This window comes from Ochlerotatus camptorhynchus, unplaced genomic scaffold (genome assembly GCF_037179485.1).
Source record: "Ochlerotatus camptorhynchus isolate MF236.1 unplaced genomic scaffold, CSIRO-AGI_Acam_v1.1 ptg000080l, whole genome shotgun sequence".
NCBI lineage: Eukaryota > Metazoa > Arthropoda > Insecta > Diptera > Culicidae > Ochlerotatus > Ochlerotatus camptorhynchus.
The window spans coordinates 2,022,488-2,036,378 of record NW_027040570.1 but is presented as its reverse complement, the minus strand read 5'-3'; the positions used below and the strand labels follow the sequence as shown (position 1 = coordinate 2,036,378).

Here is a 13,891-nt window from a genome sequence, read left to right as displayed (position 1 = left end):
ACAACAAGATAATGATCTGAGTCAATGTTAGGCCCCCTAAAAGTCCTTACATCAATGACATCTGAGAAGTGCCGGCCATCCACCAACATGTGATCGATCTGGGTGCAAGTTTCGCCATTTGGGTGTCTCCAGGTGTGCTTTCGGATATTCTTGCGTGCAAAGTAGGTGCTACTGATGGCCATACCTCTAGCAGCGGCGAAGTTTATCAGTTTCAGGCCGTTATCATTGGTTACTGTATGTAGGCTCTCTGTACCAATGATTGGTCGAAAGAAATCTTCCCTCCCGACCTGCGCATTTGCATCTCCGATTACAATCTTCACGTCGTGTTTTGGGCACTCATCATAAGTTTTATCGAGACTGTCATAAAACGCGTCCTTCACGTCATCGGATTTATCGTTGGTTGGCGCATAGATGTTGATCAGGCTGTAGTTGAAGAATTTGCCCCGAATCCTTAATACACAGATGCGGTCGCTTACCGGTCTCCACCGCATAACACGCTTCATCTGCTTCCCGATCACTATGAACCCTACTCCATGTTCTGCCCTATCGCCACCGCTGTGATAGATATGATACTTGAAGGAAGTGTTGGCGATGGGATCCACCGCCCGGAATTCACGTTCTCCGGATCTAGGCCACCGTACTTCCTGAATAGCAGCTACGCTCACATTCACTTTTTGCAGTTCACGAGCCAAAAGGCCCGCTCGTCCAGGTTCATTTAAGGTTCTGACATTCCAAGTACCGAGTTTCCATTCATTGTCCTTATTTCGTTGCCGGGTCGGTTGCCGAAAATTCCGTTCGTTGTTTTCTCTTTCTTCGTTTTTCTGAGTAATGTTGGGGGTTTCAGTATGCTACCTTACCGGGGTCGCGATACCTACATCATGTTGGTGGGGCTGCCACCTTAGGTGTAGCTGACGTGATACAGCATTTCTTATTCAGCCGCTCGCTCCGAGACAGACGCTGTTTGAGCCGCACCTCCATGGTGAACAGACGCTCGAGGGTCGCACCTCCTCACTTTGCTATCACCACGATCCGGATCCATGTTTTTATCGTGGTGACATTGCCCAGGCTACGCTACCAGCATCTTTTGCTGGCGGTCTTTGTCATCGGCTGACCCGTGGAAGCGTGAGGTAGGAACTTGTGAGGACCAGAGCTGTTGGGACAACACTCCTTCCAGTTTGTCGACTCACCATTTGTAGCCCAAGGCAATGCAAGATGGCAAGATTATGCAACTGTATTGTGGGCAACACTGTATTCTGCAGTGTGACATGCACGGTTAGAAAAAAGTCCTCAAAATTTAGTTATTTTCACTCATCTCGGCACTATAGTGCAGGAACCCAAAAGTAGGTAAAGCGGGTCCAAGTAATTTTATTTTACTTATGTGCAGTTCGTATGGAATTTTCCACTGGTTTTTTAACCAAAAGTAAATTAGTTGTACCCAACAGTAGGTAAATATGATTATACTCAACATTGGGTTCCCACACTTCACTAACCCTTCTTCCTCTTTTTCGCATTTCAAGCTTATTGCATATCGCATATTAGCTTATTGCGTGCTCTCAACTTAGTGTTCTAGGTGCACTTCCACAGTTATTAATTGAGAGCTTTCGATGCCTGTACCATTTTTGCATTTGTATAATTGTGTGGCAAGTCCAATCACAGTACTTCTATGCCCAGGGAAGTCGAGAAGTTTTCCAACCCGAAAAATTCCTAGACCGGACCGGGAATTGCACCCAGCCACCTCCAGCATGGTCTTGCTTTGTAGCTGCGCCTTTACCGACTGAGCTAAGGGCCCACTAACCCTGTTGCGTGGTTTTGCTCCTCCGTTTTTGACAACATTAGAAGGAGAAAAGGAGACAAACTAGTCTAAAGTAGGTAAAACTGAACTTTCCGTTGGGTACTTTTTTCTTACCGTGTAGTAGCCAAGAATTTTGTCCTCTATTCTACGCGCCATAAACACCAATGTTGTCTACTGCAAATTGAAAAAGGTCGAGTACTATTGATTCGTAATTTAGTGGAATTGCTATAATTATACCGTAGGTCGGGGAAATTGATCACCGGGTGAAATTTAACAATATGTCTTGCTTTTTTAATTGTTCCGTAGAAAAAATAGATATCGAGGGAAATCTTGGTGGTATTTCATCATATAACTCTAATGATTTGTTGCATGAGTTTTTCCCAACAAAGAATTATATTTACTATAAATGCAATGGGATGATAATTATGATAAATTTTACATCGACATTTTCAAATTTGAGATTTAAAAATTCCTACTGGCTACTGGTTTTAATACCATACAAATACCAACTTATAAACCAGTTCATTCCACGTCTGTTGGACCAGCAGTACTCGTATCACCCAATTGTCGCATGGTTTTCATAATCCAAGGCAGGAAACTGCTCACGCGGACAAATACGCCAAACGCCGACTCATTGCCATTCCCGAACATACCTCCGCAAGGAGAACCCCAGCTCACGATCCCATACTGGTACCAGTATCCATCGTTTTCCGCAGCTACCACTGGTCCACCGGAATCTCCTTTGCAGCTTTGACTGTCTGTGCTATTTTCAGCGCAAAACTCCGAAGATGAAATAGTCCTGTAGCTACCGCACGTTTCACTGTCGGTAACGGGAATGCGGGTCTCCTTCTTATACCGGCTGCCGTAGAACGCTTAAAGATTGTAATACTGAAGTGTTATGACCATTTTTCCTGATGAATATATTTTCTCACGTGTTTTATCCGCTACTCTCCCGGTATTACCCCATCCAATGACGGTAAATATTCTTCCAATTTTCGGCTTTTCCTGCAAGTCTTCCGACAGAGGAAGACACACCGGAGAGATGAATTCCGTGAAGCCGACAGGACGCGGTAGTTTCATTAACGCTACATCATTAAGATTCCAAGCGGGATCGAAGCTCTCGTGCAGCTGATAAAGTTCAATATAAAAATCCATTGGTTTATCTGCGCAAATAATCCCGATGCAATCCACGTCGCTTTCAATGTCCCATTCTCCCAGACGAACCACAATACTGTAACGGACAAATTAGACTAGATTGCAAGCGAAAACCCGTTAACAAGAAGTTCATCATACTCGTGTACATCGGGGTCAATGAGGATGAAACAGTGTGCCGCTGATAGGACAAATTGTTCGGAGATCAACGATCCCCCACACAAGAATTGGATTTCGCGAGGTGATGCTGAAGCTGGAACACCCATCAGGGCAGCCCAAGGATAGGCATTGATAGCAGTTTTCTTCCCTCCTATAATGCGATCCGCTACGCTGATGCCGCAAATTCCGGGTTCAGGAAGTGTTGTATAGTTCCGTTCGTCAGTGGTGGCTGAAAAATGTTCAAGTTTGGAAGATTTTAGAATTTTGTGTGTGTATTTGTTATACAAACTGGGAAAAGGTGATGCAGCGGTGAAAAGCATCCCAACGAGTATGAAGCTAAGAGCAGTCATTTTTAAAAAGGTTTGTCCTACGTTATTCGTAGCTTACTTGCTATCGGAAAGGTTTGCTACGCTGCTTTTATACCTTCTCATAGTTTGCTCTGTCGAAAATTTGCATATAGAACCAGCAGAGAGTGCATTTTATTTTTTTATGACTACGTAACACAGATGTTTATGGAGGTAGTTGGTTTAATTTTAATGCAGCTATTTATCTGGAGAAATAAATGTCAGCTTTAAGCTAGGATTATGCAAAGCGGCGATAATGAAAAATTCGGTGAAAATTACGTAATTTGGTGCAGAGTAGGATTCTAAGTACTTTCCATGGAAACCCACATATTTTCCAGAGCATGCTGATTTGATATGAAATGACCGCATGATGGAGGAAAATCAAGAATGTGTCTTTTGTGTTTATCTTGCACAATTATATTAATATATAATTTTGGGAGTTGGTTGGAAATGCTAACATGAAGCTTTAGTATGATGATTTATTAGCTAGAGAATGATTTTTTAGAAGAGGGTAGGTGGATAGTTCCGTTAGAGTACGGCAGTATGAAAATTGAATAGAAGTTGAAAATGAGCGAAGAGCCATTAATGCGACAGTTTTTAGAGATAGACGCACATTTTTGCCTAACCCGTACGATGTACGCGGGGACTTTCGCTCATTTTCAACTTCTATTCAATTTTCATACTGCCGTACTCTAACGGAACTATCCACCTACCCTCTTCTAAAAAATCATTCTCTAGCTAATAAATCATCACCAGTGCTGTAAATTCTCAAAATCATTTGAACATTTTTGATGAAAATGAGAAAAGTAGCTATTCGCTATCAAAGGGGACCTCCTCAGAATGGGTGATATCAGTTGCTTAGTCTTTTGACGAAGGCATGGATCATTCTCATTTGAGAAACGCTATATCAGTGCTAACATTTGAAAACGGCGCAAAAGCCATTTGTAAACAAATGGTTTGTGGGCCCTTTACTCGCTACCCGAAGAACGCCCACGCAAACCAACAGCATCGTCAGGAAGGGGAAAATTTCCCCTACCCGATGTTGCTGTTGTGTCGCGTGGGTGTACTTCAAGTAGTGAGTAAAGGGCCCACAAACCATTTGTTTACAAATGGCTTTTGTGCCGTTTTCAAATGTTAGCACTGATATATCATTCGATTGAGTGTAACCTACACACAAACGGAGCTCTGGTCGACATTCCGGCGAAAAAGCTAAGCCAACCCGACACCAACCTGACTTCTATCAAACTCCAACCCGATGTTGACCCGACATTGACCCGACATAAACCCAAAATTGACCCGACATTAACACGACATTGGGTCGACATCGACCTTAAATTAGCCTTACATTGATCCGACATCGGGTCGACTTGTCTGTTCGGGACCATTTTCCTGGATTTCTTCCATACTCCACTGTCGTATATCAAATGATACTGAGTGACTCAATTGACAGTGACAATGAGCTTCGAATGAGAAAGGGGCTCTTCAAATTATGGTCATGTGAGAATTCGTTTACACAGAATTGATTGAATGGTTGTAGTGGTTCATCTTCAATCGAATGATATGAAAATTTACAGCACTGATCATCACACTAAAGCTTCATGTTAGCATTTCCAACCAACTCTGAAAATCGTTAATTTCGCGTATGAAGTAACATAAAAAAAAAACTTTGAATATATAATTTTGGTAACAATGCAATAATCGAACAGTCAGTCCAACGCATTAATACTTACATTTAAATTGTTTGTGTTTGGATGTTTTTAGAATTACTTGTTATTTTACACAGTTGTTTATTAATGTCCAACATGTCATTTTACATGTTTGGTTCGCTAGTTTTGTACAAGACTAACACTTGAAACGCCTTGTTTGATCGAGATGATGTCCACGGCGAAGTTGCGGACAAGTTTTGTGCCTTTCAAGAAAAAAATATATACTGTAAAAAAATATTTTATTTACAAAAAAAAAAATATATATATAAAAAAATAATTGCTCAAATTGCATTTTTTGACGTCTGTGATTTCTATATGTGAGTACACTTTGTGAATACCAAAAATGGAACATGAAACAGAATTGTGAAAGATTTTGAAAGTTAATAACTCAGCTGCCCCTGATCCAATTTCAAATTTTTTATCACGAATCGATCAGCATTATTGCTACGCATCGATAACAATGCTTCCGGCTGTTGATTTTCAACAAGAAACTATTGAAAAAGTGGTAAATGTCCAGCATTGTCCAATTACGTACATGCTTATGCTGCTTTCCCGACACAGTCATCAGATAATCATTCCTAGACGAAACATGTCGATGTAGCATTACGACGAGGCTCGGTAGCTCAGTGGTTACCGTTTCTGCTTACTGAGCAGAAGGTCGGGATTCAATCCCAGGCCCGTCCCCATCCTTGCAATTTTTCACTTTGCCTTATCCTATCCCCACTAGATTTAAATAAAAACAAATTTTGCTTTAACCGATCGCATCACTTACCACATGAATCCTGATCTAAAAATAATCTAGCTTACTGTGCTAGTGGTTGTGCTAACCATCATCCCCGAGACAGCCGTGGAGATGTTGAGGAATTCTCGGTCTCTAGTAACAACCGCACTGTGCAAGTTGATTAGTTCTGATCATTCACGCAGGAGCAACTAAGAAGGTCGGATAACGTTAACTCGACGGCAAACATTCATTGATACCATGGTGTTGTTGTGGATGATAGAAGATAATAGCAGAAATAGTGCGAAATAGGTTAGTGGAAGCCATGGTGATCACAAAAGAGGAAATTAATAGAGAATTGGCTTTCACCCTTCTGCTTCTAAGCCCCTTACAGTCGTCGTCACAGCAATGAAAACTAGCATCGCACCGCTTTTGGTTCTAGGGCACTTGCTGGTTGCAATTTAAAGATCAGGATTCACTGTGATGCGATCAGTGAAAGCAGCAGAAATTTCCTTCCCAACTCTCTTGTGGAATCTTTTAATGGCTCGGAAAAGGGCCAGTTTTGTTAGATTTCGACGGAGAAATTAAGAGCGTTCACCACGAATACGACGAGCCAGCTGAATGTCCTTTGGCATAATTGTGACACGCTTGACGTGGATGGCGCACAGGTTGGTATTATAGTCGCTATATTCATAGTCTGGCTGATAGAATCTCGGGAACCAATTGAGCTGTCAAATAGCGGAACCAATCGAGCAAATCACGACCAACAACAGAAAAGAGCACATCAGCTATTGCAAACAAAATTTTGGAATCCGTTTACTCGTGACTCAAGGCTCGCCTACACAAAGTAAAACCATCTTTAGGTAGTGAAAAATTTACCCTATCTGATGATGCTGGTAATTTACCTGTGTTTGGCGAGACAAGAATAATCAACGTTTTGTTTATAAAAAGTGATAGAACCTTTTCAATTGTTGGTCAACAATGTATTGAATTGGTTCCGCTTTTTGATAGATCAAAATTCTATCCGCCAGACTATGAATACTATAGTTGGTATGAGATTGATAATAACTAGGTAGGTCATGACTTTTCTTACACATTTCCTGTCAGTTGGTGAAAGGTCATTTTTGGATTCAGCTGCTGCACGGGTAAGTTGAACAATAATTAGCTGCGCCGTGGGTGATTTGCCCATAACAAATATCAGCGGATTTTCACATTTCTGCCGATGCTGCCAGGAGACGAACCTGGAATCTTGGGGACCACCGATAGGTAATAAAGGGCAAATCACCCACTTGCAAGGAAAATTGGAAATTTGAACGCGACTGGGACGGCCGTTCTAAGAAAACGAGTGAGGACGGATTTGCACGGCCACAGGATAAGAACGCGACCGGGATGGCCGTTCTGAATACGAGTGAGGACGGATTTGCGAAAATCGTCTACTCGCCGTTGCAAAGCCACAGGAGAGAACGCGACCGGGACGGCCGTTCTAAGAAGACGACTGAGGACGGATTTTCACAGGTGTGACGTCAAGTCAAGCCCAGCAAAAAGAAGAAACGGATTGCTCTGGTCAGGCACAGACGAGGATTCAAAAATGAAAACACTAGCTTCTCGGAAATTTGCATCCTCTATCCCCAGATTCCGGTCCAGTATCTGTGGGATTTATTCGAGAACTGTAATGGGCATGGTGATTGGACAGCAAATCTGTGGCTAGAAGAGCAAAAGACATACGAATTCGAGACAGCGGATAATTTGGAAGCCGGTGAGCTTGGCGGCCTACTCGCGTTTGAATGTGATTGCAATGAAACAATGGTATCGCAAGTGCCTTCCGGTGATCCCTCCGGTAGTGGTGGTGGTGGAGGGGGTTATGAAATCGATCGGTCTACCGTCAGCTCGAAATCACCCCGGAACACAACGAAAAGAAAAGACGAAGCAGAAGATTTGCAAAACGATCCCTAAGTGCTGGAAGTGACGTTGGGAATTAATCTCATTAGCCAGCTATACGCCACTTTCAAGGATAAGTATGGCTCGGGTGCCATCTCCTTAGACGAACTAACCAGTGAACGAACAAAGGTTTTCATGGCTACCGAAATGGCAGAACAGTTGTATTTGTCGTTCTTGGATTCCATGAAAGCATGGATTCCATGAAAGATTGGATTCCATTTTATGAAAAAAGATGCTCGATTGGCACAGCAAATGGAAGCGAAGGAAAAGTATCCCGTTTTGTTCAAAATGACCATCGAGGATTCCCCCAACCTGAATGACATTATGAAAATGGAGTACGCGCTAACGGCGTACCGAAGCGAAATCACCCTAGTAGCACGCTTGTCACAAATCAATTGTAGAAACTTATATACGACTTATTTCAGTCATAAACAAGTTGCTGTAACTTATTGTGATGAAAGTGTGCTACTCGGGCAACGGCTGGGCTAAGCAAGCTCCGCAAGATCTGGCCTCGCATATGACTTGTCAAAAGCTAGCCGAAATGTATCCTATCATTGACGAGAAAGTCCTGGCAGAAATCGTACATGCCCACAAATTCTGCGACACTATAACCGTCTTAAACAATTCCATTCCGGAAGAGCTGGGAAACCAAATCGCCCGCGAACGGGAAGCCCTTATGAAACGAGCAGAAGGCGAAAAACAGAAACCACTTCCTTCGTCCTCAACGTCGCCGCCTCCAACGGTCGAGCAGGTACCGTCATCAAGCGAAGACGGCATCAATCTTCACCTGAAAACGGCCGAAGAATGCCGCAATATGTCCCAGGACCACCAGGAACTGAAAAACGAATGCCACGAGAAGGCACGGAATGCCATTCAGCGGGACATGGCCGGGGTGGCCGAGTACTATGTCCAGGTTGCCCGGCTTCATCGAATTAAAATCGATATGTACAGCAGTAAGGCCTCGAATGCCATCATGGAGGTGTACATGCTGATGCTGAACAATGTGGACGTGTTGGATTTGCACTATTTACACTCGGAGGAAGCGCTGCAGTGTTTAGAAATTATTCCTAACAGAGCACGCCAGAAAGCTGACCCACCGGACGCAGCAGTTCAAAGAACTGTTCATCATTACAGGACGCGAGTTGCACTTGCGGGACCTGGGATTGAGGTAACAGGAAGCGATGGATCAAGATTCAGTAATTCATTATCATTAATTATTGTTTAAAAATACTTTTTATAACTTTTATACCAAAGGAGAGGGAAGATATGAGATGGATAATAGCTAGGTAGGTCATGACTTTTCTTACACATTTCCTGTCAGTTGGTGAAAGGTCATTTTTGGATTCAGCTGCTGCACGGGTAAGTTGAACAATAATTAGCATGGTTTTTCGCGTCCATTTCCTGTCAACCGTACCCGAAGGCAGCTTTAACAGCATAAACATTGCCTGGACGTGGCAAGGGAGGCAAAAGACTCGGCGAAGGAGAAGCCAAGCGTCATCGAAAGGTGTTGCATGATAACTTACAGGGTATTTCCAAGACTGTCGTCAGACTCGTCGTGATAATGCGTATCTCCGGTCTGATCTACGAGGAAACCCGAAGTGTGCTGAAGGTTTTGCTGGTTTCGGAGGTTAAGCTTCGTTCATTTTCCCTATCTGAAACGGCCCTTTTCAGGGCCAATAACTAATTTCAAAATAGATGGTTTAGGAGTTCTACTAAACTTGGCATGAATGAAATTCCTGGAACCAGCAAAATGGTAGCAACCAAGCTTCTAATCCTGAAGCAACTGGGCCGACTCTCTGAGTGCCCATTTTTCATAGCGAAGTTCGCTGCCTTTCCAACCACACCGGGTCAACCCGTGTCCAGCAGTAGCCGTAAAAAGAAGTATTTATGGTGATGATATCATATGGTTGACACAAAACTGCAGGACTGCCTATTCTTTGCTACATATAGCATAAATATTTACGTTTTTTGACAAAACTCAGGTAATCATGACAGATTCTGACGCTGTAGGTCTCTTTTCTTCATTCGCGTTGTTTTCAAAGATCTAAAAGTCATGAATACCTGAGATTACATTGAGAATTACATTGAGAAGATAGAAATTCAAATTAACTCTAGAGCCACAAAATGTTTGTGACCCTGGAAAGGGCCGTTTGATTTGTCAGATGAGTTCTGATAAACGCAGCATGGCTTTGCTGTTGGCTCACACTCCGGAACGGTGCAGATTGGCAACGATGATAAATGCCCTGAGTTAAAAGCCTACAACTCGAAAAGTAACAAAATTGGGCGATGGTTTAAAGTGTAAGAGTTATACTTTTTACTGTCAAGGCGATCGTTGCGAACGAAAATTAAGTCCACGCACGATCCACCAGCACTAGTTGCCTCCGAAGAATTCGAAGCCATGTTCAGGTGCAAATATTCCTTCAAGAACTCGACGAACTTCAAATTCCCTTCGTTCATGAGGCCCATGAATAAATTACCCAGCACAATCATGGGCATTGGCTCCAGGCAATATTTCGTCAGATTCCGTGCACAAAAGTATTGCTTCTGCTTGTACGTCAAATCTGTACGATAGTAAATAGAACAGAAAATCAAAATAGAAAAATGAGGTAAGGAAGATAGTTAAAATATGGTTCAGATTAATACCTGGCTCAATAAAGATACAAATTAACAACGTCATAGCTCTCGCTGAGTTTATTGATCGTGGGATTTCAACAATTGAAAAATTGAGTGAACAGTACGATCCCATCCTCATAGAAGCTGAAAAGCATGGCGATATTTGCGCAGCAAATATCCAAGTCAGAGCTTGCAACATTATACTATTCTGCGTATACCTGTCACCAAATACTACGATGAAGCAAGCAAAACCTTCATGACTCATGACCAGGAATCTGTTCCACTAAAGAACGAAAGATAATCCAATCATCGTTGCGGGGGATTTCAACGTAGACGACTCGAAAGCTGAGAATATCGGATTTGTCCAATTTATGAAGAATTTTCTGCAACTTGATCTCGTATCAGTCCCACGGGGTAGTCACTTTACACACTTGTTTTGCGCCAACTTTTTTTTCAGTGTACCTCAGTGTGCCGTAGCTGGCACGGCAGTATGACAGTCTGACTGACTTTTGTGTGCTTGTGAATAATGAATTGTTTGGCAACCCGGTATTTTGAAAACTCTTGATTTTGTTTTGCTTTTCGAAACCTTAGAACTCAATTGACAACGACGATTTTGGGCGGCCGGAGCCGGAAAGCGACAGCGTTTGACCCAGTTGTTACCAGCACCGGACTGTCCGAAAATGAAGTTATTCGGTCGGAACAGTTGTCCAAATGGTCCCGCTCGGACCGCATCCATAGTTCCCGGCTTAAGGTTGATCAGAACCGCTCGTGGGACGTAGTTTCCTCCGGTCACAGGAGTCTGCGTAACGACTTTAATAACGGAGCTGGAGCCGGTAATGTTGAGATTGATTGAGTGGTGTTGCAAGCGATTGCCCTGATTTTCATCATGTACCTACTTCTTTGGACAGGCAATAGGATGTGCGCTGACTGTTCTTTGTCAAGATTCACGGTTGTGGTTTGTAACAATTGGATTGTATTGTGGCAACATCAATAACAAACTTTGACACATGCACATTGCGAAGGCGCAGAAAATGTTCAGTGTTGCCAGTAACTTTACAAATCATAAAAATTGTAATCATGGGTGCCAAACAGCGCCAATGACTGCACCCGGGTGTGCCCAAGTTTGATTTTGGTACACTGTGTAGAGTGACCAACCCCTTGATCAGATCCTAAGCTGCCGACTACATTGGGTGGCACATGCATCGATTTGGTGTTTGCAAGGAAAATACCGGAATTGCAAACCAAAAGGTTTATAACGTACTGTTCGTACCATCGCCCCTTGTTTAGCTTGTTGTCTGCTGTAAGTTTCTGAATAATTCTTGAATAAGATTGATCATTTACTTTATTTTATAGCCACCGACGACACAGTAGTGGCAGTAGGATGCTTCCCTTTTGAACTGGGTGTTCACAGTATTCTTTTACAACAACGTCACCTTACATTTTAAAACCACATCACCAAAACGGTCCTTTTGAGGGCCATGCAACATCAAAACGGTTCTTTTCAGAGCCACAAACCATCAAAGGGGCTCTTTTCAGGGTCACGACAATTTTCAAAGAAAGAATTAGTTTGGAATATTTTCTAACACAAGAATAATATCACATGAACTGAAAAAGAATCTTATTAGTATTAAACGGAAATGGGACACTGACCAATTATTACACTTTGAAAGAAATTCACGGATGTCATAATAATATCGGGAATTTTAAATAACGTGATTTTGTGGCAGGTGATTTCGTAGAGGCACCTTCGAATTTCAAAGTTTGTTATTTTTTAAAGTGCATGCTAAACAGAAATGCACTTACTCGTTTAGATTTTTTTTTTAATAGCTCTCAAACATCGTTTTAAGAACTGATAAAGTGGCCGGCAAACATAAATGAATATAGTCGTGAGATACGCACAGAGCTAGATCAACATTTAGCCTAATGCTTCATCAGGCCTAAGATACTTTCAATAAAATATTTTCAAGACCTGCCAAGTTTTCAGATTCTGGAATGTTATCAAATTAAAAATCCTCAAAAATTCAACCATATAAAAGATCCTGGTAAGCTAACTTTCAGAACATCACATGTTCTCCATAGAATAAACAATCATCATGACTAGGCAAGATCGCAAAATTCGTGGAAACCAATCTCATTTCACAATGTTTCTTCATTTACAATCACGAGGGGCATCGGAACAGAGATAAGCAACTGATGCATAAAACTCATCTCGTCAAATGACCGACCGACCGACCTTAGGATTCCACACACACATGCCAAATCTGCCTCAGTCTCAGTCCCACCAAAACAACATGTCACCTTCAGCACTAGACTCATCTTCCTCAACCAACAATCTGAGAGAGAGAGAAGGAGAGAGAGCGATCGATGGAGATGAGCTGCACAGCCACCCAAAGAAGGTGATCTGCTACCGCTCGTACAGACAACTTGCCTGAGAAAAGTCAGGCAGCCAGTCAGTAAATAAAAATGAAAGTGATCAGCCATTATGCAACAGGTGGCGACTGCTCATTATCACTTTCGTAACGATGACGTTGCGACGACGGTGTGGCGGTAGTTAGTCTTGCACTATTGTTGTTGCTGCTGTTGTGTACCTTTTTCTCAGAGGTCGAACCCAAGTACGATAGTCAGATTGCACTTTGGATCTACAGCACTGAGTTAACTGGACGAGGAACACGATCGATCGTGAGGTTGGATTTTTGGGAAGGTTGAACTTTCCGCTTGTTACGAAAACTATTTTTTTTTTTTCGGGTCAACCACAGCAGGAGCACCCCACAGTCAGTCGTCCTTTACCAGTTTGGGCTACTAATGGTAATCCGATCAAGCAAACCTCGAAACAGTAACAACACAACAACAACAACACTATTCGAAACCGAAAGGCCATGTGCACGAAAAGCCATGATTGTGCGTTCCTTGGATGGAGGACAAGCCGATCGAAGCTGGTGTGGCGTGTAGCACCTGACACAACGCCGCCGCCACCGTGCACACTCTACATATTATAGGGTTATTTTGAAGCCAAGAGAACCGTCGAATTAGCGCGCTCTAGTAGCGAACGTGCTCGAAGACAAGTGAATAGTTGCGTTGCTGTTCGATTGGGCATAGGGCTTACGATGATGATGCTGCTGAAGGCGGCGACGGGTGATCGTAGGGTTGTATAATCTGGGCCCGTTGGCCCCCTCATCATCGATATAGACGTCGACCTGCACTTGTGTTTTGTGTTTAGGGCGCTCCAGCTGAGACCTCGAAGAGTGGCATGGCATGATGGGTGCGTGAGCACATTCGTTGCGTTCTTTAGCCGCCATATATAGAGAAGACGGACCGGTACAGCAGACACGTGCATAATTGAGTGCGTAATCGGTCGGGACATGGTGGTTAACCAGGCTGCAATCCGTTGTCAAAACACTAATCGCGGCGTTTGCGGAGTGTTCGATCTGATCTTGTATGGGCAAAAGATACTGCCTACAATCGAGTTGAT

The 13,891-nt window shown here is 42.9% G+C and overlaps 1 protein-coding gene and 1 pseudogene across 1 annotated transcript; one reads left to right on the top strand and one right to left on the bottom strand.

Moving 5' to 3' along the window:
* Positions 1-2,177: 2,177 nt before the first annotated feature.
* LOC135697928 (serine protease 7-like) lies at positions 2,178-3,467 on the bottom strand. Its single transcript, XM_065217789.1, has 4 exons — positions 3,393-3,467; positions 3,086-3,332; positions 2,725-3,023; positions 2,178-2,664 (listed from the first exon to the last, which is right to left on the bottom strand). The coding sequence occupies exons 1-4, from the start codon at positions 3,451-3,453 to the stop codon at positions 2,315-2,317; spliced, it is 957 nt and encodes a 318-aa protein (XP_065073861.1). The 5' UTR covers positions 3,454-3,467; the 3' UTR covers positions 2,178-2,314.
* A 3,793-nt stretch (positions 3,468-7,260) lies between these two features.
* LOC135697941 (uncharacterized) lies at positions 7,261-11,275 on the top strand (annotated as a pseudogene).
* The last annotated feature ends 2,616 nt before the right edge of the window (positions 11,276-13,891 follow it).

Coding starts and splice junctions, on each gene's coding strand:
- LOC135697928 (XM_065217789.1), bottom strand. CDS start 3,453: ATGACTGCTCTTAGCTTCATACTCGTTGGGATGCTTTTCACCGCTGCA. Junction 3,333..3,392: donor CGCTGCATCACCTTTTCCCA/GTTTGTATAACA, acceptor AACATTTTTCAG/CCACCACTGACGAACGGAAC. Junction 3,024..3,085: donor ATTGACCCCGATGTACACGA/GTATGATGAACT, acceptor TGTCCGTTACAG/TATTGTGGTTCGTCTGGGAG.